We start from the raw sequence: 22,502 nt of genomic DNA on the forward strand, positions 1-22,502 counted from the left end.
GAGCTGGCCCGTAGCGCCGGCATGGAATATAGCTCCGGGAAGGCATTCCTTTACGACCACGTAGTGATGTATAAGACGTTCAGCTTCCTGGATAAGACGGATGAGGTTATCAACCAAAGCATTAACCTCCCACGAAGAAGTCTCACGGGGCTAATGCTGGTGTTTGCCAAACCCTACGAGGCCGGCAAGCGCGACTCCGAGGCCTTTCACAACCCCAACATTACTAACGTCGGCGTGAATATCAACGGAGTCCCAAACAAGGTCTACTCCCAGGGGATAAAGCCCGCAGACGTGTACAGGGAGGCAATGCGCAAGTTTGGCGACCAAATTAGCCCCGAGGAATTCTTTAAGGATAAGTATGCGCTGTGGATTGACATGCGCACCATTAACGACGAAGACCTACATGGTCAGGGTTTACGTCTAGTAAATACGCAGGATGGCATAACATTGGAGATCAAGCGCACCAAGAACACCGATGCCGGCGACGGTGATAAAATAAACTGCTACGTCTTCGTCGTCTCTGACGCGCAACTGAGCGTAGAAATGAATCAGCTAAAGAGCGTTGCGTATTAGTGTTAAAATATTTCTTAGATATACGATGCTTCGCGTATTCGAAAACAACGAAACCAAACTGCAATGCATAGTGCAAGGCGAAACTTTGTACTTCAAAGCAAAGGAGGTGGCTTTGGCGTTGGGCTATGAGCGCCCTAGAGATGCAATTAGAGCACACGTATCTGAGAAATACCAGAAAAAATGGGTTGATCTACAAGGGGCTGCGAATCACCGCTCTTTTACTACGCAACCAAATGCCGTGTTTATATCCGAACCTGGTTTGTACGAACTGATATTTAGCTCCAAACTACCCAAAGCTGTGGAGTTTCGTGATTGGGTCTTTGAGGAAGTCCTACCCGCGCTAAGGAAAACGGGTAAATATGCAATAGAAAGGCGGTTTGGCGGCCCAAACAAGTTAGTATTCAAGATCGAAAATGAAGCCGACCTACACGCGAAGGTCGTCGACTACACACGTAGGTTTTACCCCGATTTCATCATAGCGCCGGGTCTTGGCGAACTTCAAGATTCAGACAGCAAGCGAATAACCTGCTGGCGAAAAGGCTACCAAGCCGGTCAACCCGACCTTTTAATCCTAAATGCGCATAAGAAATACCGCGGGTTGTGTATTGAGTTGAAAACCCCAAAAGGAAACGGCGTCTTATCCGTGAAGCAATCTAAGAAAATCTCACAGCTTGACGTAAATGGTTACCTAACGCTGGTTAGCAACGATTACGACATTATCTGCCGTGCCCTGATGGATTACGCGGATGGCATTCGTATTCCCTGTAAGGGCTGTGTAAAGCGGTTTAAGTCCTACGCCACTTTGAAAACGCACCTAAAGATATTCCATAGGTATAACGAAGCTCAGCTTGACTCACTGGCGTGATCTTGTCCACGGTAAAGCATACGAAATAAAAAATTACGTCGTCTTTGAAGACATCGACCGTTTACGGTTAGTCCTCAAAGACTTAGAAGGCAAGGAATATTCCCTTTGGGCGCCGGATTGCGTGCGGTACGTAATTCAGGGCGAGGAATTCACCCACTTACGCAGCTATGGTAAGGTAAATGGCCGATGGAAGTTTGACATTGAAAGAAGAGTTACTCCATCTCCTCTTTGTAGTTAAGCGCGTCTGCTAAAGTCCGCTGCGCTTTAGGATCCGCGGAGCACCAATGCCCCACAAAGGATCCTTCGGAGAATACCCTGTCGCAATGAAGGCAGGTGTATTTTTTACGCGGCTTACAAGGGGTAATGCAGTCTGCAGGTAGTTCGCACGTAATACAGTCCATATATTGAAAGGGTGATTAGGGCGCCCCAAAGAATGCCGTGAAGTAGGCTACCATATACTTAGGGGACTCTGCAAGGCCCCTTTAAAGGGGTCTTTATTTTTATTTATTAATAATAATAAATAAAAATAAGGATGGGATTTGAGACTCTTTGCGCAAACCCTACCTTACTATTAAAGGCCCCAAGAAATGCTATTTCAAAAGTGTCTCAGAATGTTAACAATAAGGTTAAATCTTTGTTAAGACACCCCGGAAACTATTTCAAAGAGTGTCTCAGAATGTTAACAATAAGGTTAAATCTTTGTTAAGACACCCCGGAAACTATTTCAAAAGTGTCTTAGAATGTTAACAATAAGGTTAAATCTTTGTTAAGACACCCCGGAAACTATTTCAAAAGTGTCTTAGAATGTTGACGTTTAGGTTAAATCTTTGTTAAGACAGTTGAAGATATGTTCCTCTTCTCTAACACAACCACAACGATCGCACTCCTGCCTCCAATACTCCCTTTTAGTCCACGGAACGCCTTGGGCGCGTTCAAAAGAGGGGAAAGTACGGACTATCTTCTTATGGTAATCTATGCGATTCCTTAAGTAATCCTCTTTATGCGGGCAGCGACACATCAAATCCGCACATTGGTAGCAATCCACGCCTTCCAAGTCATACGCCCCAAAGAGAAATCGATAATTCACTTCATGCGTTCTCCGGTGCGTCTGTAAACGTTGACGACTACTAAGTATCTTATTACAGAAACTACACTGTCTGGTTCGATTACAGACGCCCCTTTTCAGATGCTCGAAGGGGTTGTGGAATTCCTTATTACAGTCCTTACAAAGCCCACAAATGCGTTTATCCTGATGTTGTTGCATCTTTTGAACGGTGCTGAATTCCTTACCGCAATCCTTACAAGCGCGGCTAAGGGGTTTCTTTGTACAAACGCCGCGACGAACGTGGTATTGAAGTCTTTGTTTGGTGCTGAACACCTTCTTACACAACGAGCAGTCCATATATACTTAACAATATCTTAGCCTCCATTTAACATCCTTAACAAAGATTTAACCTAAACGTCAACATTCTGAGACACTCTTTGAAATAGTATATATACTTAACAAAGATTTAACCTTATTGTCAACATTCTGAGGCATTTTTTGGAATAGCTTATGGGCGACTTAACAAAGATTTAACCTTATTGTAAACATTCTAAGACACTTTTTAAATAGTTTCCAGGCATCCTTAACAAAGATTTAACCTTATCGTAAACATTCTAAGACACTTTTGAAATAGTTTCCGGGGTGTCTTAACAAAGATTTAACCTAAACGTCAACATTCTACAGGGGATATCGCATGAAGTCCTTAACGGACTCCTTAGCCCACGTCGCCATCGTCACCAGCGCGCCAAACCGTTCTGCACGCTTCAGACCGCACATTTCATCGTACAACTCCTGCACGCGCTCTTTTAACCGGTCTATCTCCTCCCTTTGCATTTCTATGGTGTCTCTTTTATCTTTTGCGTCGCCGGCAATCCTTCTTACTGCGTCCACTGGGTCCATCGTATATATAATGGATCCGAACCATATTCCCTGCAATGCTCTGATAGTAGGACCCACCGGCTGCGGAAAGACCCAATTCGTAGTGGAGCAGCTATTAGGACCCTTTAGATACCGTTTCGACTACATCGTGCTATTATGCCCCACCTACGTGAATAACCGCACCTGGACGGGCATAGGAGTGAAAGATGACGACTTCTTTGTAGATATCTTAGATCCTAACGAGTTATCCGGCCATCTTAAGTTCTGGCACAAACAATTCCCCAAGAATACGCAAACCCTCCTTATACTGGATGACATTGCCTGTGGGGACGACGTAAAAAGACGCACTTCCGAGCTCGTTAAACTCGCCTTCAGCGGTAGACACGACAATATCAGCGTTTGGTTGCTCTCGCAGCAGCTTACCAGCGTCTCTAAGCCCTTCAGGGAAAACATAGGCTCTCTCGTAGTATTTTATACTCCAAGTAAGTCTGACCTGGAAACCATCTTAAGCGACTACGGCGGTGAGATATCCAAGGAACAGTTGCATGAATACATGCGGCATTTAAAGACGCATGAGCACTCCAAAATAATCTTCTCTTTGAGGTTTCCCTACACGGTTGGAATCTATGATTCCTAATGTATATGGACATTGAGCAGCTCTTAGATGAAGTCCCCACGCAGCTAGATGAAAGCAACCTCAAGGAACAACTTAACATCCTTGTGTCATCTGGGAAGTGCAAGGAAATGATAGGCAAGGAACTTACCCATGAGCAAGTTAATAAGTTGTCAGAAGAGGAGGTTAAGAAGTTCCATAAGAGGTACGAGGCCGCCCTTGCAAGTAAGACCACGGACGCCGTAGCAGACTCAGCCATTAAGCTGGCCACCAAGCTTCTCGGACTTGCGCTGCCCATAGACGACGTGGAGCAACTACGGAAGGACATTAGCGATGACTATGTCATCGCCCAAGAACTTAAGATAACCTGCGGGTGGTTGTCTTTGAAGTGCGGTAAGTTAATGGCAGTCGCCTCTGCGGCACTTCACGTAGCTCAGCACGTCGACTTGAAGGAGGTACTAGGTTCCTTCGGAACATCTTGGAAGGACTTCAAAAAGGACAGAGAAGTCGAAAAGGTCTTCCAGGCAGCACTTGCTGAGGTACCTGATCAAGTCGCCTCAAGTACTTAGTCAAGTCGTCCTTAAGTACTTACTTAAGTCATTCTCAAGTACTTATCAAGTCCTTCAAGTCCTTAGATATAAATGAGTGAACCAGAGTCGAAGGTAGAGCAGCCCCAAGAGGAGCAAAAGATTACCAAGGTTAAATCTCCAGGCAGAGTCGCTGCCGGAAAGAAGCTCGCGGAGATGAGCAGGAAGAACAAAGCCAAAAAAGAAGAAAAGGTGGAGGAAAAAGAAGAGGAATCCTTCATTAATCCTGGGTACGTCATTGGCGCGTTAGGAGTTGCTATAGCAGCAGGCAGCCTCTACTTACAATGGCGGGCTACGAAGCCAAAAGTAGAACCCGTGCATGTGCCGCCAACATATCACGCACCCGTGCAGGAGCCCCCTAAGAGAAGCAAAATACCCGTGATGGAGTAATAACCTTCTCGCTTTGTAATATAATGTCAACCACGTTATTGAAAACTGTTGAAGAAGCAGCTATTATTACTTCTATTGTTGCGGGTATTGGTTGGGTAGGTAAGAAAGTGCTCAAAGAAGACTTTACTGAAGACCCAAGCAAGAGCTTTGCTAACTTTGCTAAGATGACCGCCGCCGTAGGCGGGGCTATCATGGTAAAGGATTACCTACGGAAGGAAAAGTACCTACCTAACATATAATGGCTAGCGTGGTCGCAGGTGGAGTTATTGCAGCTTTAGCATTCACTGGAGCTAATTATGGTGGTCAGTATTTGGATAGATTAGTTAGAGGTGATCGCAGCGGAGATTTGGCCGCCGAAAGAAAGAGACACGACTTAGCGCTGGAGAAATATCAGCGGGACGTGGCAGCTTGGAATGAAAAAAGACAAGCTTACAGGGATTGGTTGGACAAGAACTACCAAGACAAAATGCAGGCAGACAAGAACTTCGAAAATACGGACTACGCCTTTAAACTTTATGCACAGGCACACCCCTCGACATTAACGGGGTTGAGAAAGCCTCAGTTTAAGAATTACTATCAGCCTTCTAAGAAACAAAAAGACAATGAGTTGGTCTTTGTAGGAGTCGCAGGGCTGGCGGGAGGCGTGGCTTTGGCGTATCTAATATAATGATCGTCTTTTTGGAAAGCGATAAAAATAACTTTACCACTTATCTGAATCCCCCCATCAAAGCCCATAAGGTTCGGCTGGTTAGTTGCTCTTTGTACAATTCTTGGTATAATTTAGTCAATGCCTTGATCACTGAGCATAAAGGCGGCGGCAATTATCAAGGCGTATTGCTGCCCGATGGACATTACACACCAATCACCCTTGCTAAGGAGCTCGCCAAGCGCGGTTATACTCTCACCACGGGATTACCACACGAAATGACCTTCAAACATAATATGCCAAACTATTCAGTAACTTTTGGAAAGCTTGACCCATTGGGATCTTTATTATGTGCCTCGGGCAAGACAATTACCGACACAGCCATACCTGTGAAATGGAAAGTCGCATCCTCTTACGAAGTCTATTGCGACTTGGTTCATAGTTACAACAATGGAGAAAAGTCTTCTCTTATGTCTAAGTTTCTGCCCAAAGGTAATCCATTTGACCCAGTAGAATACACCCCCATTTCTTTAAGCTATGATTTGTCTAATTTGGTAGAAAGCATAAACATCACCATCAAAGTGGACGGAAAGACGGTGGATTTCAACGGACGCAAGATCAATCTTGTTTTGGAATTCATATAATGGGCCGCGTAGAGGACAAACTCAAAAGGATTTACTATGGACCTGAAGGCTATTGGAAAGGAGCGTCAGCCATCAAGAAACTCGCGACCGCGGCCAGGGTATCAGATGAAACGGCTAAGAACTGGCTAAGAAAACAAACCCTCTGGCAGGTTTATCTTCCCGTGCCGAAGTACATTCCCAGGCCCAGCTTTACCGTAAATACCCCTAATGAAGTTCATCAGGCAGATTTGCTTTTCTTACCACACGACAAGGTGAGAAAGAAGACCTATAGATACGCTTTGACGGTAGTCGATATCGCAAGCAGATACAAGGACGCCGAACCCATAACCAGCAAGGATTCTGGAGAAGTCGCAGAAGCCCTAGGTAGGATTTATAAGCGCGTCTTGAAATGGCCTAAGCTGCTGCAAGTGGATGCGGGGACAGAGTTCATGGGCGTGGTTACTAAGACCCTGAAAGACCACAGCACTAAGATTAGGAGAGCCGAAGCAGAGTACCACAGGGGTCAGAGCATTGTCGAAAGATTCAATAAGACCCTGGCCGAGCGTCTCTTTGGGTACCAGTATTGGAAAGAGCTGGAAGATCCCTCCAAACGCAACAGGGAATGGACTCAGCGGCTCCCCCAGGTCATCGCGGCTTTGAACAACGAGGCGGCCAGGGCTACGGGAATGAAACCCAAGGATGCCATAAAAAAGAAACACGTGGAACACAAGTCCTACGTCAGAAGTTCGAGGGCGGTCGGACTGAAGGAAAAAAAGCTCCCCCGCAACATAGTGGTCAGATACCTCTATCAGCCGGGGGAACTCGAAGGTGGCAGTAAGAGAGCCACGGATCCTAACTGGTCTTTGGAAACGTATGAGATTTCAAAGTCCGTCACCAAGGAAGGGCAACCCGTGTTGTATTACCTAAATGGCCCAAGTCGTGGATTTGTCATGGAAGAGCTGCTCATAGTCCCCAAAGACTCGGAGTAGTGCTGCTCCGCGCGCCCGATTGCACTCTAGGCATGTCAGTCTTACATTGCCTCTACAATGGCCGCGTTTATTTTTTATGCGATCCACGGAGAACTGCTGATCGTCATTTGGGTCAAACCTCCATAGTAGAGGTATGTTACATTTGGCACACCGTGCCCCTTTCTTATAGACGTCGTCCACGCATAGGTCGAACGTCATATTTTTTTCTTCGTCATGCCGCTTGTAGCGAAGGAGTTTCTTAGCAATGTTCTCTTTGGCTACGTCTTCTGGCGTCTTATCGTAGCGCAGTTGCGGCCCCCAGGCTCTTTTTAACTGCTTGGCATATTCTACGCGGCTTACGGCGGTGTAGATAAGGTTGCTCCAACACAGCCGCTGGTCTATGATCCACAGCGTTTCTTTTATGGTAAGCCCTTGCGCGCTGTGGACTGTCATGCAATAACCCAAGCGCCAGTCTGGATGGGAGGTTATTTTTTCCACCTTTTCTATGGGTACCCAGGCTTTATCATGCGTTACTGCGTTCTGCAGTTGGATGTCGGTACCAGGTACCCAGACGTCTCTTTTTTGCATGCGGGTGTCGTGGGGTTTATAACAAACAGGTACGGGATGCGTAGGGAAGCGCTCTTGGTGTATTTTGAGTAAGTCTTTCTGTATGCGAGACTGTGCTGCGCGTTTGCTGCTCAGCACCAGATCCTTTGGATGCCACGTGTAAAGGAAGTCTTCGTATTTCTTCGCTCGTACGCGTTTGCGCAGCGTCTTGCATTGGTCGGCGTCACTAAGGCCCCTTAATTCCGCTTTCAGGTTTCTTACTTGATCCTTGCTGCGGTAGTCGGTGTTAATTTCCTCCGCATGGTCTACGAACCCCTTTAGCCATTCGTGGGGCATCTCTCCGGCTATTGGAGGAGGCTGGCAGGGATCTCCGGCGAATATTACTTGACACTTTCCACGGAGGAACTCTACGAATTCTTTGAGGATTTCCAAAGGTACGGTGCAAATCTCATCCCAAAGTATCACCGGAGGTATGTCGTGGATGGCTTCTGGTACCCACTTTTGGCCATTCCAACGAAAGAAGCTGTGGTAGGTCTGCGCGTCGTGGCCCATTTCGCAGAGTTCTCTTTCCAAACGATGCGTTGGCGTTAGCACCTTTAAGGCCGGAAAGAGTTCTAACACACGCGTAGTCTTACCGCTGCCTCCCGTACCGTAAAGGTAAGAGAAGCGTTGGTAGGAAATGGGGTCCTTTACGGTTGGCATGGGCCTCATCGTGGGCATTACGACGCCCCAAGTATTTTCTCCGTGATATTCTACGCGTTCTCTCCAGGCTTTTATTTCTTCGTCTTTGACGCGCCATTGGCCACTTTCTGCTAATTCATCGTCGGTGTAGAATTCTTGCATCTTTTCTAAGACGTGCGGTTTCACGTATAGGGAATCCGTGGCTACGCGCGGGATGTCCTCTTTGTCGAACCGCAGCAGCATCGCGAGAAGGTTAATATGCGCATATGCTAACATACTCGCACGCAGGTGGTAATATTGCGGTCGATGGTCTTGGTAGTAACACAATGCATTCCATTTCTGTTCTTTCTGACCTTCTATGAAGTAGTCTCATTTCTCCACAGACACCATTGTTCCTTGTTCATGGGCGCGCTTAATAAGGAAGCTTAACTCTCCTTCGTCTGTTATCAGGCGTCGCTGCATATGTTTTTCTCCTTCTTTAGCGCCCTGTGTGAATTTACCTATAACAATTCGCGCTGTGGGGTTGTGCTCTGGGAGCCATTGTGTAAAGGCGCTATGACAAAGTATGGCTTCATGCGCCGCGTAGGTAAGCAGCTTACGCTCTTCGAAGAACTTTAACAGCGGTATGGGTATCCATTCCTTCTCCTGCAAGTGCTTTCCATACCACGCGTAGATTATTGGATGCAAGTTCTTTGCGAATTTCCAACTGGTCAATCTAACGAATCCTGTAGCTGGCGCATCGTACTTACCATCTAAAGCCACGCGGAAGAACTGGGAGTCCGGATGTCCGTAACGGTCGTAATATTCCTTACAATCGCCGAGGCCTTTGAAACTGGCAGGATAGCAATGTTTCATATCCAGCGACACGTATTCGTCTTCGTCGTACTCCATGTTCCATAGGCCTCCGTGGCCGTGTTCTACGCATGCTTTGGCTACGTCTTTGAACTCTGCCGGCGTGGGTTTCCAGCCGTTTCTTTTCTTGGCAGCCAGAAAGTCCAAACTACGGGAGCTAAGCACTTCGTCTGAGAAGTCTTCTCCTAAGGTCTCGCACGCGCTTTGGATGCGCTGGTGTTCAACTTCGGGGCGGTAAAGAGTACCGTCTTGCGTCATAAACTGACTTCCTTCTGAATCCATTAGCCAAACGGAGTTCTCGTGGATTAAATCTGCAAGTGGCGACTCCTTGTAGACCTTGGTTTCTTTTTTTCGTGGGAATCTAAGTTCTCGCCACGCATGCCCGTTGTGTTGGTAAATTACGATAGGCGCACCACGGCCGCCGTACTTATGCGTCCCGGAGTAAATGAAGCCGTCGGTAATATCTTTCACATGGATTCGCCTCTCCAGCGCCGTTTCTAACTTCTTGATGTTGTCTATCGACCCTCCGGTCCTATTAGTATCTTTTTCCCATTTCCTGATGGCTTCTCTTCTCTTTAAAGTCAGTTTACCGCCCCGAGAGGAGTCTTCAAAGAACTCTCTTACTAACTTCCCTACGCAGTTACCGGGATGTCGCATCGGTTTCAACTTCTTAACGTCTGGCGTCTTTATCTCGTACGCACCGTAAATGACTACGGTAACCGGGTAAGCAACCTCGTAGAACAGCATGTCTATTCCTACCAATGCTCCCGGGCGTGTGTTTTCGTTTAAGACAAACAGGTCCTTCTTACCAGACGCCCTGATAGGATTGCGCCCCTTTTCTATCATCCACTCGCCGTCTAAATACTTTATGAACGTTAGCTCCAACCGGTAGTTACCTTCGGGTATTAAGTTAATTATTCTTTCAGCCCTTTCTTCTGTCATCGTCTCGTCCGTATCTCCCTCCATAAATGTTGTGAAGGCAAAGTCAGCATCCAGACGATCCAACACCTGAGTTCGCAGTCGGCGCACAGTTTTATTTCGAATGCTTGTGATGGTGTCCATCTATATGTAAAGGATATTTTAACCTCCGTTTGCGGTTCGACAACTAGCAGCAGTAAGGACTTATCGCGCGGCTTATTCCCGCTGCCGGCGCCTTCCTTAAACCGCCTGTAAAACCCGTAAATCTTTGACATTGACCGCGAGTCCCCCTTACTGCCTACGGGTTTGGTACGGGTAAAGTGGACAAATCGGATATTTGCCTAAAAGTCCGTAGAGTTGGCTCGAATAATTCCCGCGGCCGGCGCCGTTACGTGGGGGCAGATAATCCCCGGGCGATTCCGAATGGTGACCGCGAGTCCCCCTTACTGCTGCTAACCCTGTGTAAATGAGTCTAATTAAGAATGCTGCAGTAACACAATTTTATCAAAAAAAAAGAAACATAATGAAGGAAAAAAAACCAACAATTTTTTACAAAGAAAAAAAAAAAAAAAAAAAGAGAAAAGGAGTGAACCCAAGTCATAATTTACTAACTAATTTACAACATCAAGAATGAGCTTACTTATTTGTGGTTGCACTGCAGCCATAGCAAGATCCAAATTAACTCTCTGTGCTACCTCATCAAGCTAAAAAGTTGCAGATAAAGTGTCATGAAAGTATATTATAGATAACTGTATAACCATACTGATACTGTATGGGTAGTGTGTTCTTGTAAGTGTTCTGTAGGTAGTGTAGGTAGTGTAGGTAGTGTAGGTAGAATAGGTAGTGTAGGTAGAGTAGGTAGTGTAAGTAGCTAGTGTAGGTAGTGTAAGTAGTGTACTGTAGGTACTGTATATAGAGTAGGTAGTGTAGGTAGTGTAGACAGAGTAGGTAGGGTATGTAGCATAATGTAGGGTAGTGTAGTGTGGTGTAGCTGTGTAGTGTAGGTAGCATAGATAAGTGTGGGTAGGGAAGGTAAGGTTAGTAAGGTAGGTAGGGTAGGCAGTGTAAGTAGTGTAGTTTTTGTGCAGTGTTCAGTACTTACCTCCCAAGGATTGTATAATGGTTTGGTAGTAATGCTTGCTAGGCTGTCAAGTACATCTTGACTAAAAGAACAATAAACAGTTTTATTGAATAAGAAATGAAAAAACTTTACATCTGTATGTAATACAGTTTTTTAAAATTCAATGCTACTATTAACATCTTGTCATAAATAAATAGATAAATTAATTAAAAAAAACAAAAACAAATAGAAAGTCCTTTCCATACTCACATGCTATCGCGCTTACAGTCTGCAGCAAATATCAAGTGATCTCTTGTGTTACTTGCTCTATAAAATGAAATATGAAATTTGGTGTCAGACTATGCAGAGGTTTAATGGTACAAATTGATGCATACATGTTATATAATTCACCTTTTCGGCGCTAGCCGTCACGTGGTATAAATTGTGTTGGATTGTGTTACAGTCACCAAGAAGTTCGGACATTGTTCTAGGATTTCCATACAAATGTACTGACTCTAAATGAACTATTTACTTAGTTAATGTTTAGTTAGCTCTCTAAATACAAGTAAATTATCATTTTTCTAGAAGATATAACTAGCTAAAAACTAGTGTGAGCTGCGTCGGTGTTTCTAATGAAACAGTAATGATGAAAAGGTAAATTATACACCGTGAAAAGATGAAAAAACTTACTGACGTTTCGGACGCTAGTCCTTCGTCGGAGTAAGCTTGATTGAAGCTTTTCTTATTGCTGTTAAGAGAGCTAACTAAAGGAATCTATCTAAATTTTCTCTTTAAACTCAGTGAATTTGTATTATGGGAATCCGAGAACGATGTCTGAACTTTTTGGTAACCGTAACACGATCCAACAAAGTGTTTATGACGTGACGGCTATTGCCGAAAAAGGTGAATTATGTGAAACCCTTCCACATGTTTTTTGCTTTCTTTTTGACAATTTTGGATTGTGCATTTTACTCCTAACCAATTACATGTAAGTATCAGCACTTCATATTGATGTTTTGATAGGCAGAGATTATACATTGTTGTAAAATGCTGTGCAAATATAAATGTACAAACAAAACCCTGCTTATTCTTACAGTACATCACTTCTCAATGAATGAAATGATAGCACGCATGAAATAGTAAAGTTTTCAAGTAGGTTTTGGTGGTTGTAAATCACTTGAGGTATTTCTATGACATTCCTTAGGAACGTACCCTTGAAAACTCTGCGTTTTCCCACAATTTAAATGAAAACACTCTGATTGACAACCACCAAAACAATCTTTTATCAAGACAGAAAATTGTGATCACCCTCGTGTTTGAGAAACACTGTAAAAGTGATTCAATCTTTAGATCCACCTAATCGGTTGAAGTTACTATCACCAAAAAATCTCATATGTTAAGTTTTGGAAATTTGAAAAATACATACTCTAGACTTGCTCCACACTGCTCTAACTGTCTTGCAATTTTGAATGAGCTACGATCCTGGGTACTCTATTAAAACAAACCAATGGATTCATACTTTACCCCTTATGACATAATTCCAGGATTTGAAGGTGGGAACTTCAGTGGTACCTTCATCTATAGGATGAATTATGCAGTAGAGCAGTTTTCTTATGATTATGAAAAGCTCATGGCTTGAACACGGTTGTGACACAGCAAAGCATACGCCAGGCCAATCACATTGCATGAGAATTTACTCGCAGACACAGACATGCAAAGGTCATGGCAATGTTAGACCAATCACAATGCGCAAGAAAAAATCAGCCAGTTAAGATTCTAGAAAGCATAGCGGTCACGGCACGTCATGCTTATGGCATTGAGCTTTTTCCCAATCACGTGAAAACTGCTTTACCACTATTTCCTCACAATAGACCTCCTCAGCTCGGGTGTAATGTTGTCCCATTTCAGACCACGTCTTTCCCTAGAGTAACATTTCTTTGTTTAACGGTTGCACATGAGAAGACACATTAAAACGAATGTAGCTCAAACAAAGAATCTTTTTCTTGAGGGAATGACACATGGTCTGAAATGGGAAAACATTGCGCTCAAGCCGAGGAGGGCTATTGCACTCAACATGCTTAGTTCTAGATGTCATTTACAGTCATGAGTAAGTTGTACAGTAAATAACAAAAAACTACTCCACATTGAATAGTGCTCCATACTTTTTTGTATGTTGATCATCACTGAACTCTTTGAATTAAGAAATATAATATGGTACTTTCCATCAAAATATCAAGAGAAATCTTCAACCAGTGATTAATAGACCCTTAAAGATTATATTAAATTTTGGACAAGTTTCATGCTAATCCCCCAGAGTATTTCATTTCACTTTTGTGGTGTCCCGGCCTGTATTTTGTTCACGACTAGAAACATACATCATCATGGATAAATTATATGCTGCAACCACAATTACTTAGATGGCATGTAGCTGCCATTTCACGCACACTTGCAGCACTTTACTTGCAATATAAAGCGGCTGGTAGATAAGCTCACCACAAAAGCTGCATTCCTTAAAAAGTGTGAGACACCCAGATTGTCCTGCATCTCATATCGACTACCAGCTTCAAAGAACAGGCCTACTTTGGAAGTAGGAGCATGGGTTTCTAATGACGCAACCTTCATGCCGTTATCCAATGTGGTAACCTAGAACAACAATAGATAACAAAATTATGAGAAAATATTGGTAAAATAAATGACTCTATTCTTTACATTTCCAAATTATTCCAATTTATATATGTATATGTTTGTGTGTGTTTGTGTGTGTGCGTGTGTGTGGGAGAAGAAAAAATAAAGACTACCTTTTTCCCCTACAAGCCTGTTTTGTGGGGATTTAATGATAAGAATATTCGTGACTATCGTTTATATAGAAAAAAGTATACATAATTAATTAGGTAGTAAATTTTATGTAGTGAAGCGATTCAGGAAACAGGCTTGTCAGGAAAAATGTAGTCTTGAATTTTTCTTCTCACACATATATTCTGCTCTACTTCTAAGTATTGAGCACTTTTTTACAGAAAATTGATTCACAGACTATGATTTTTATCTCTCCTCTAAATAGTTGTGGCCATTGCTTTCCGACCTCCTAGAGTTCTACATGGCTTCCCATGTCCCCCCAAAATTACTGTATTCCAAAAAATTTCCCCAGTAGGATTTCAACTCACAGATCAATTTGATATTTAGCATGTTGGGTTTTGTAGAGGAAGGAAAAGAAGAGAATGAGGACCCAGTGAAAAACCCTTGAATCAAGGGACAAACGCAACAAACTCTGCCTACATATGATGCAGAGTCCAGAGATTAATTCTGAGGCCCCAGATGTGGGCGAGCAGATTACTGCTACACCCTCGTCTTTAAGTTACAGACACAGGATGCAACATCAACTGCAGCGTTGCATGAAAAAGGCTGTTTATTGGGTGTCAGACAGTGCAAAGTTGCATGCGACATCGCAGAAATAGAAATTACTTCTACTTCTGCATGCGACAATGCATGGAACATCACACCTTGTGTCTGTAACTTTAGATTTCCATAAGACACTATACCTGCACATTCTGTGGTTTTAAAACATTTTCTTTTGGCTGTACATCCAAGATGGGTTCACTTAACGGCACAGCAGTGGAAGCATACAACTTTTGCTGCAATAAGTGTTATAAAAAGTACAGCTTGAGTCTTTGTCACATTGGAATAGTTGCAGTCAAAGGCTATTGAATGATAGCCTTAAGGGAAAGTTCATTTAATATGCTGAGAGGGGGTGGTGGACTTAATTTTTGAAACCTCCCCCAAACAACCCATGAAAATTTTCAAATTCAAATTGAGAGCCCCCTTGTATGCATGACAAATTTTGAGAACCCTCCCTATCATGCCCAAAAATATCTGGTGCCTCCCCCCTTCCCCTGGCACATTAAGTGAACTTTCCCTATTTATTGAAAGACAGACAAACAGGTCTAGATGAATCCCTGATGGACAATGGACACCCAGGGCTGTCAACCCCCGAGATATTCAAATCTGGAGAATTGATAGGGAAGGGACATGACATCACAGCACGTCAAAAAGCATGCAAAAAGACGTCTTTCGCTTTGTAACATTTGATGTGATTGGTTTATTTTTGACCAATCAGATTATCGCTTATATTACAATGGCCTGCTTGCAAGAACAGTTTATGAGGAACATTTTGATTTTGTTAGCAATGCAAAATAACACAAACAACATGAAATAATTGGAATTTTATGGTTGTGAAAGTCTAGTCTCACAAGAAAAGAAATGGTCAGCTTCGGGGATTATCCGGGAGATTTGATACTCTAATCTGGAGACCGGGAGACACGGTCCAAAATCTGGAGACTCCCGGTTTATCTGGGAGAGTTGACAGCCCTGGACACCCATTACCACATGGATGGACAGACACTAATTTTCATTTCTGTTGTCCACATTTGATCTCTTGATCTTTGTTCAAAACAAAAGATTAATATTATCATTATTTGGTACTCAAATTGAAATTTTGTGCTTGGAGAGCATAAATCTCATCTTTCTTATGACAAAAAAGCTGTACGGAAGAAAACTTTATTGCAATTAATAAAGAGTAAAGTCCAAGACGAGTGTAGTGGTGTTACATCACATCGTTATTTAGTGTACAATAAAATACCCTAAAAAAGCATTCAATACCCATATAACTAAGATAAATGAGGAGACTAACCGTAGAAGGTGCTGTTCGTCCTAAAACCCTGACCATAGACGGTCCAGCTCGTCCAAAAGGAAGCATTTTCCCCCAGTTCTTGGGTCAAATGTTGGAGTTTTGTGAAGGAAAAGAGAGAAACCGGGTCCAGACAGACCATAATATGTACTCATACAATCACCGCTGGCCACTACATCGTGGACTCGCTCACTAAAGAGACTGGGACTATAACTTTCTTCTCAATGCATTGTGGGTATATTTAAAAATATTTAAATAAATAATGTTCTTGATTTATTTTCAAAAATACCAATCACTCAAAACACGAATCAAAGTAAAAGGAACATTTATGAAATAAGAGGTATATTTATTTGAGAGTATTTGAGGAGAGAATTATGTTTTGATTTTAAAATAACGTCACTTCCGGTTTCATTTCGTGGCGCAATACTTATGTGACGTCATTAAACGATTATTCATCCTTTTCCTCGCTTAGTTTCTCAGCCACTGTTCGGTTTAGTAGTTAGAAAGCATTAGAGCCACTTTTAACTCATTTTACCCGCGTTTTATAACTCCGATCTATCAGATAATCTTCCACGATGCCTAGAAATCATAATAGAAGCGAATCAGAGAATGTTTGTGTCGTCTGTTGCGAAGATATTGTAATTTTCGCTGTTGGTCAGTGTGATCATCCCATCTGTTATGTGTGTTCAGTGAGGATGAGAGTCTTGGGGAAGGAAAAATACTGCGCTGTTTGTAGGACTGATCTGGATAAGGTGAGCCAAAAGATTCGATTATCTTATCCTTAACTGTTCGACAGAGTTTTAGCTTTTGATATGAATTAAAAATGAAGTGAAAGACATTTCGCAAGTTTGCTAAATTCGTACAAAAAAAATTTTAATTTTAATCTAACTTTAGCTTTCATTATCTTTAATTGTTTTTTTTGTTTAAGAAAGTTAAGGTATATTAGAATGTTTTTTTTTCGTCCGAAAAGCAAAATATAAGGGCTGGTTCACACTTCAACATAAGCATTAAAACATAAGCACAAGAAGTATAGTACTATTAATGTAATGCTTATGCTTATATGTACGCCCGGTTCACACTTTGGATTTCACAAGTATAATCATAAGAAAATGGAAAAGTTTCCATTTCTTATGCTTATGCTTTGTGCTAGCGCAGTTCACACTTGTGTTTCTCACACTTAAGTTTATGCTTAAGCTTGTGTTAAAGAGTGAACCAGCCCTAAAGATCGGTTTTAATGTTAAAGGTACTATAGAAAATGTTGTAATGTGAGTTTTAAGAATTCATGGAAACTATCAAACTAATCTTGACCTATTCTTAGGGTGCAACCACATGACTACAAATACCTTGAGATATGAATAACGATTAAACAGGCATCATGTTGGTTGGAGAGAAGATAAAGAGAAATGCTTTGTTGTCCTCAACCAACATGATAGCAGTGATATAACATGCACCCTAAGAATAGGCCATTTCCTCATTACCTCAGCCTTGTCAGCGTGTAATGTATTCTTTAGAAATTGCCTACAACCTGTGAAATGTTTAAGTGTTTCAATTGTTCGTTTCATTACTGCATTCTGCAGTCAAATTCTAAAGAATAATCACACGTTAATGAGGCTGAGGTTGAGTAATGGGATCTGTGAAATGGCCTATTGTTCTTATATTGCTGCCATTCATTTAAGATAATTTTTCATTTAAGAGTGTGGGGTTTGTAATAAGTCCATACATGGATCTTGCAAAAAGAAGCAGTGTAAACTTATGGAAAAATAGCAACATTTTTTGCTTAATGTAATGTAGGGGGGTGGGGCACCAGGAAAGTATTCCTGTTTGAATTCTCTCTAGTTCAGGGTTATAGCCTCAATTTTGTGTAGAATATTCTTATGTTCCAGTGAAGGTCCTGTGCATTTTTAAGTGTTTGTATTGCTGAACTTGTATTGTATTGTTGATATTTGGAATTGTGGGGAATCAACCTTGATTAGATGGTACCATTTTTATTTCTATGAGAATAAAAAACTTTGTTTAACCCAGTGTAAGCTCATCTTTTAGTGCTTAAATGAAAGGCTTTAGGGAAAGGGAAAAATCTTAATTGCACCAGTCAATACTGCTGCCATGTGTGTAAAGCTCTTGCCTTCCCCATTGTGAAGTCTGTGAAATGCCTCTCAATATTCATTGATAGACAACAAACATCAAAAATGTTTTTGTTTTTTCAACTGTAGGTTCTTCTTACAAAGAAATGTGGAAAGTGGTCAACTCTCCAAGACCAAATAAAACATGGCTACTTGGACAGAGAATCTGGTTTGTGTTATGGTGATAAAGAAGTTCGCAATAAAGTCAATGAGCTCCTTCAACACAAATGTTCCAAATGCTTGGAACATCCACCAGAAAGAACGTTAAACAAACTCCGTGATCATATGAAGAAGGAACATCATTTATATTTCTGTGATATTTGTCTTAAACATCTCCAGAAGTTTACTCATGAGTTGAAAGTTTACTCCCGTGCTGACTTAGCAAAACATCGACGTGTGGGAGATCCGAGTGATACAGCGTATAAGGGACATCCGATTTGTGAATTTTGTGATGAGCGCTTTCTTGATGATGATTACCTTCATCATCATCTCCGCAAGAATCACTTTTGGTGTCATATATGTGAGAAAGATGGGAAACAGTTGTATTTCCAAGATTATGTTAACCTCAGGGATCATTTCCGTGATGAGCATTTCCTTTGCGAAGAAGACACGTGTAAATATGAACAGTATACTTCAGTATTTCGTTCTGAAATTGATTTACAAGCTCACATTGCTTCGAAGCATTCACAAAAGATGACCAAAGCTCAAGTGAGGCAAGCGAGGCAGTTGGAAGTTGATCTTGTGTTCAATCGTCCATCTATGCAAGGATGGACTGTAACTGGACAAGATTATAATGAAGTTCAAGCTGGTGAGCAAAGGTTTAGACGTAACAGAGGAAAGGGACGTAATACTAGTAACACCAGGTAAGTCAAAGGTTTTTTGTAGCTATTCAATCTTTAAGTCTTATTTGTATGTCCTAAGAAGTTGTAGGCTAAACTATCACATCTGGCACCACTTCCTCTGTCTCACTCTCTTACTTTTGTTGCTATATACACCTAATTGAAAATTGAAAAAACATAGTTGGGTCGGAGAAGTCGGGTTGGGTACTCCAAAATGTATATTATATTTGCATATAGACATGTAAAAATGCACAGTAGAGCATAGTCGGTCGACCTAGATTAACAACATGCCAAAGCCATGATGCATAAAATGTGCACAGGAAGGAAAAAATTGCAATACGCATGAAATTAGCATAATTGTCTTCCCATGCTCCCCTTCGGTCTTAGCTTTGATGATATGACCTTTTTTTGAACCCGACAACGTTTTTACAATTAGGTGTAAATGTGTAAAAAAATTGAGTTGAGTATTGTATAGATTGTAATTCTTAGTGTAGAGGCTTTGTAAGAGTGTACAAACTTCCCACAAAATACAAGCAAAAGTTCCTTTTAAGATTGATTTAGAGTTTCAACATTCTTTGAAAAGGAAATAGCGTGGTTCAAAGAGAAGGGTCATGGCTGCACAACCAAGTCTGCTCTCATCTTTTCTGTATTTAATGGTTAATTCTATTTTTATGTTGTGCAGGCAAGAAGATAAAAACGTACAGGCTGCCATAGAGAAGTCTTTGGCGAAAACAGAAGATAATCCATCTTCACATCAGAATAAGACATCAGAAAATCCTACCAATGAAAGCAAGCAAGCTTTAATACCTGAAGGCGATTTTCCTTTACTAAATGGAGAAATTCCAGCTCCTCAGACCTCTCAAAATAGCAGCCCCAAACCGTCTCCAAATTCTACAAGAAAAACCGAAGCTTATATCAAGAAGGCAAAAGGCTTGAATAATCTGGAAGATTTTCCAGTTCTCGATGGAAATACTTCAAAAGTACAACAGAATGGAGTAGCCAATAATGTCCCAAATACAAGGCAATTTTCTCCCAAGTCTACGAGAAAGATCGAAAAGCCCAACAAGAAGGCTAAAAGTTTGAACAACTTGGACGATTTTCCAACACTTGAAAAATCTTCCAAAGCCCAGAAGAATGGAGCAAACGACGTTAAAACAAACATCCAAAGTTCACCTAAGACTACACGAAAGCCAGAAGGTTCGAAGAAGAAGCCTTTGGACAACAATGACGATTTCCCGACCCTTGAAAAGTCTTCAAAACCCCAGCAGAATACTGTAACAGTGAGTGATCAAAGTAACGCCAAAGTTTCAAAGCCACCAAGAAAGGATGGTTCCGCTGGTGAGAAGAATAAATCTTTGGGTAATCTTGAAGATTTTCCAAGTCTCGGAAAACCCACGACATCCCAACCAAATAATATTCCGCCGGGTTTCTCGCTTGCTGCAAAGGGACCCTTGGAAACTTCACAAATAAGACCGCCTCCTGGCTTTATGTCCAGTTTGTCCTCTCAGCCACAGCAAATTACCAATGGAAATAACCCTCAAAATAGCTTTCAATTCAGCGAAAAAGTTGACGACATTCATTTGCCCAAGGAAAAACCGACTAACAACGAGAAAAAAGACAGCAAACCTGATGCTAAAGACAATCAGCTGAGAAACCAAAATTTGATAGGAAATGTCAAGGTTTTGCTAAATCACGATGCGGAGAAGTTTGTCCAGTTTAAACAACTTTCTGGAAAATTCCGTCAAGGGCAGTGCTCTGCGGAGGCTTATTATAACGACTGTACTGCACTTTTTGGACCGACTTTTGCATTAATATTTCATGAACTAGTGACCTTGCTTCCTGACCATGAGAAACAAAAGGAACTCTTGAGCATTTATAACGATGCAAAAGTCCTCGCTAAACAAAATGGGGAACCGTTGCCAAAGAGTGGTGGAAAGAAGTTGAATGCTCTTGATAGTGCGTGGGGCTCTTTACAAAGTAGTTCAGCCCCAGTAAAGAAGGAAGGAAGCCAGAAAACCAGGAATGAGATGGAGTTCCCTTCATTGCCTCCAGCCGCCCCAAGACAGATAAAACCAGCACGAATCTACAAACCAACGAATAACTTAGCTCTGAAGAGTGCATGGGTTAGAGGAAAATAACCTACAAAATCTCTAACTTTTTTATAATCTTTTTTATTACTCCGTCATGTTTTGTTGTATCAATGTTTGGGAATATATCGGTATATACAGACTATATACAGTGTTTACTTTATACAGCACACTCGAATTGATTGTACTGATTATCAAATTTGTAATCTAATTAAACTGTGAATTTGGCTATTGACATAGCCTGTCCGTTATCACTGGAAGGCTGAACAGAACTATAAATAAATATACTGGTTTGTTTAGCGAATTGGTATGTTTTTTGTTTGTTTGTGGGGAGGGGTCGGTTAATACAGTGATGAAGTAAGTCGGTGACAACCCTGGAAGCCTTCCCACACATACACACAAACAACGAAGACAGCGAGAATGTTTTTGTTGAAGAATTTATTTATAAACGAATAACTTGTTTTCGCTAGACACCACAGCAAGTACAGCAGATTCCAAAGGATTCCCCATTGATATTCTTCAAATGAGCTCTGCTGAATGTCTCGTGTTGGTATGAACTAAATGATCTGGTGTGCCATACGATAGTTACTGCCATTTTCCATTACTTTCAAGGTCACCACAATGTTCTAAATCTAGGGACCCGATTTTATTACACCGATCCCGCAATCATTGTTCTCGGCCTCCCTAGCTACTGTTGCTACGTCGGACAAGCTAAAATGTGTTTTTGATATACAACATGGAACAGAAAGCAATTGTTGTCTTAGAATCGATGAATTCTACTATATGCTAAAAAATTATACTATAAAATCTTGAATTCGAGTTACCGCGTCGTTTAGTGTGTATGCAAAAGGCTAGACTGTGCACGAGCGGTCCCACTTTTCCCTCCACGGCGCGGACTCAGTAAGGACTCAACTTCAATCTCCGCGCGTGTCCACAGGAATCCCAAAACACTCGTTTTTACTGAGGCTGGAAGGAAAAGTGGGACCGCTCGCAGTCTAACAAACGGCCAGTATATATTAATTTCTGCGTTTGGAAGAACTGGTGTTGAAAGTGACGAAATAACTGGTGTTAGGTACCAGGTATACCCAATCCCGTCTAAATAATCCCTTTACTCAGTCGGTGAGAGCCGCTGTTTTTTGACACTGAAGACTCATCTGCACGAGAAAGAAAAAATCGGGGTACGCACTCCTTGAATTACGCGCTCGGACACACCCATTTTGCTGAGACAACGCCCACTTTCACAACTGTGCGGAATTCGATGACAAGTATCGTTCGGATCAAAATCGAGTTACGTAACTCGAAAACGGCACAGTAAGGCTTTATTTTCAAATTACGCGCTAGTATAGTACAAACACTAAAAGTGTGCAACACTTTGCGCTATTTAGTAGTAAATAGTGCTAATTAAACAATAGAAAACAAAAGGATTAGCATAATTTAGCTCTGTTCAGTGGTATTTATGTTACACACTTATAGTGCTTGTACTCTACTACCGAAGGTTTGAGTTTTTT

At 41.9% G+C, this 22,502-nt stretch overlaps 2 protein-coding genes across 2 annotated transcripts in view; one reads left to right on the plus strand and one right to left on the minus strand.

The window, feature by feature from the left end:
* The window catches only part of LOC116297235 (cytochrome b-c1 complex subunit 2, mitochondrial), a 32,154-nt gene extending 16,042 nt beyond the window's left edge, over positions 1 to 16,112 (minus strand). Inside the window, exons 1-7 of the mRNA XM_089039082.1 lie at positions 15,952 to 16,112; positions 14,804 to 14,896; positions 13,761 to 13,910; positions 12,694 to 12,758; positions 11,538 to 11,594; positions 11,310 to 11,370; positions 10,848 to 10,911 (exon numbers count right to left, since the gene is read on the minus strand). Of these exons, the coding sequence (XP_088895208.1) occupies positions 10,848 to 10,911; positions 11,310 to 11,370; positions 11,538 to 11,594; positions 12,694 to 12,758; positions 13,761 to 13,910; positions 14,804 to 14,896; positions 15,952 to 16,017 (556 nt within the window). The 5' untranslated portion in view covers positions 16,018 to 16,112. The remainder of the gene's footprint in view (positions 1 to 10,847; positions 10,912 to 11,309; positions 11,371 to 11,537; positions 11,595 to 12,693; positions 12,759 to 13,760; positions 13,911 to 14,803; positions 14,897 to 15,951) is intronic.
* Positions 16,113 to 16,412: 300 nt separating this feature from the next.
* LOC116294284 (E3 ubiquitin-protein ligase ZNF598) lies at positions 16,413 to 21,298 on the plus strand. Its single transcript, XM_031701850.2, has 3 exons — positions 16,413 to 16,700; positions 18,159 to 18,931; positions 19,590 to 21,298. The coding sequence occupies exons 1-3, from the start codon at positions 16,524 to 16,526 to the stop codon at positions 21,043 to 21,045; spliced, it is 2,406 nt and encodes an 801-aa protein (XP_031557710.1). The 5' UTR covers positions 16,413 to 16,523; the 3' UTR covers positions 21,046 to 21,298.
* The last annotated feature ends 1,204 nt before the right edge of the window (positions 21,299 to 22,502 follow it).

The sequence above is a fragment of the Actinia tenebrosa genome, unplaced genomic scaffold (genome assembly GCF_029948245.1).
Source record: "Actinia tenebrosa isolate PJP-AT-01 unplaced genomic scaffold, QUT_ActTen_1.0 PGA_scaffold0__85_contigs__length_37466705, whole genome shotgun sequence".
Lineage (NCBI taxonomy): Eukaryota > Metazoa > Cnidaria > Anthozoa > Actiniaria > Actiniidae > Actinia > Actinia tenebrosa.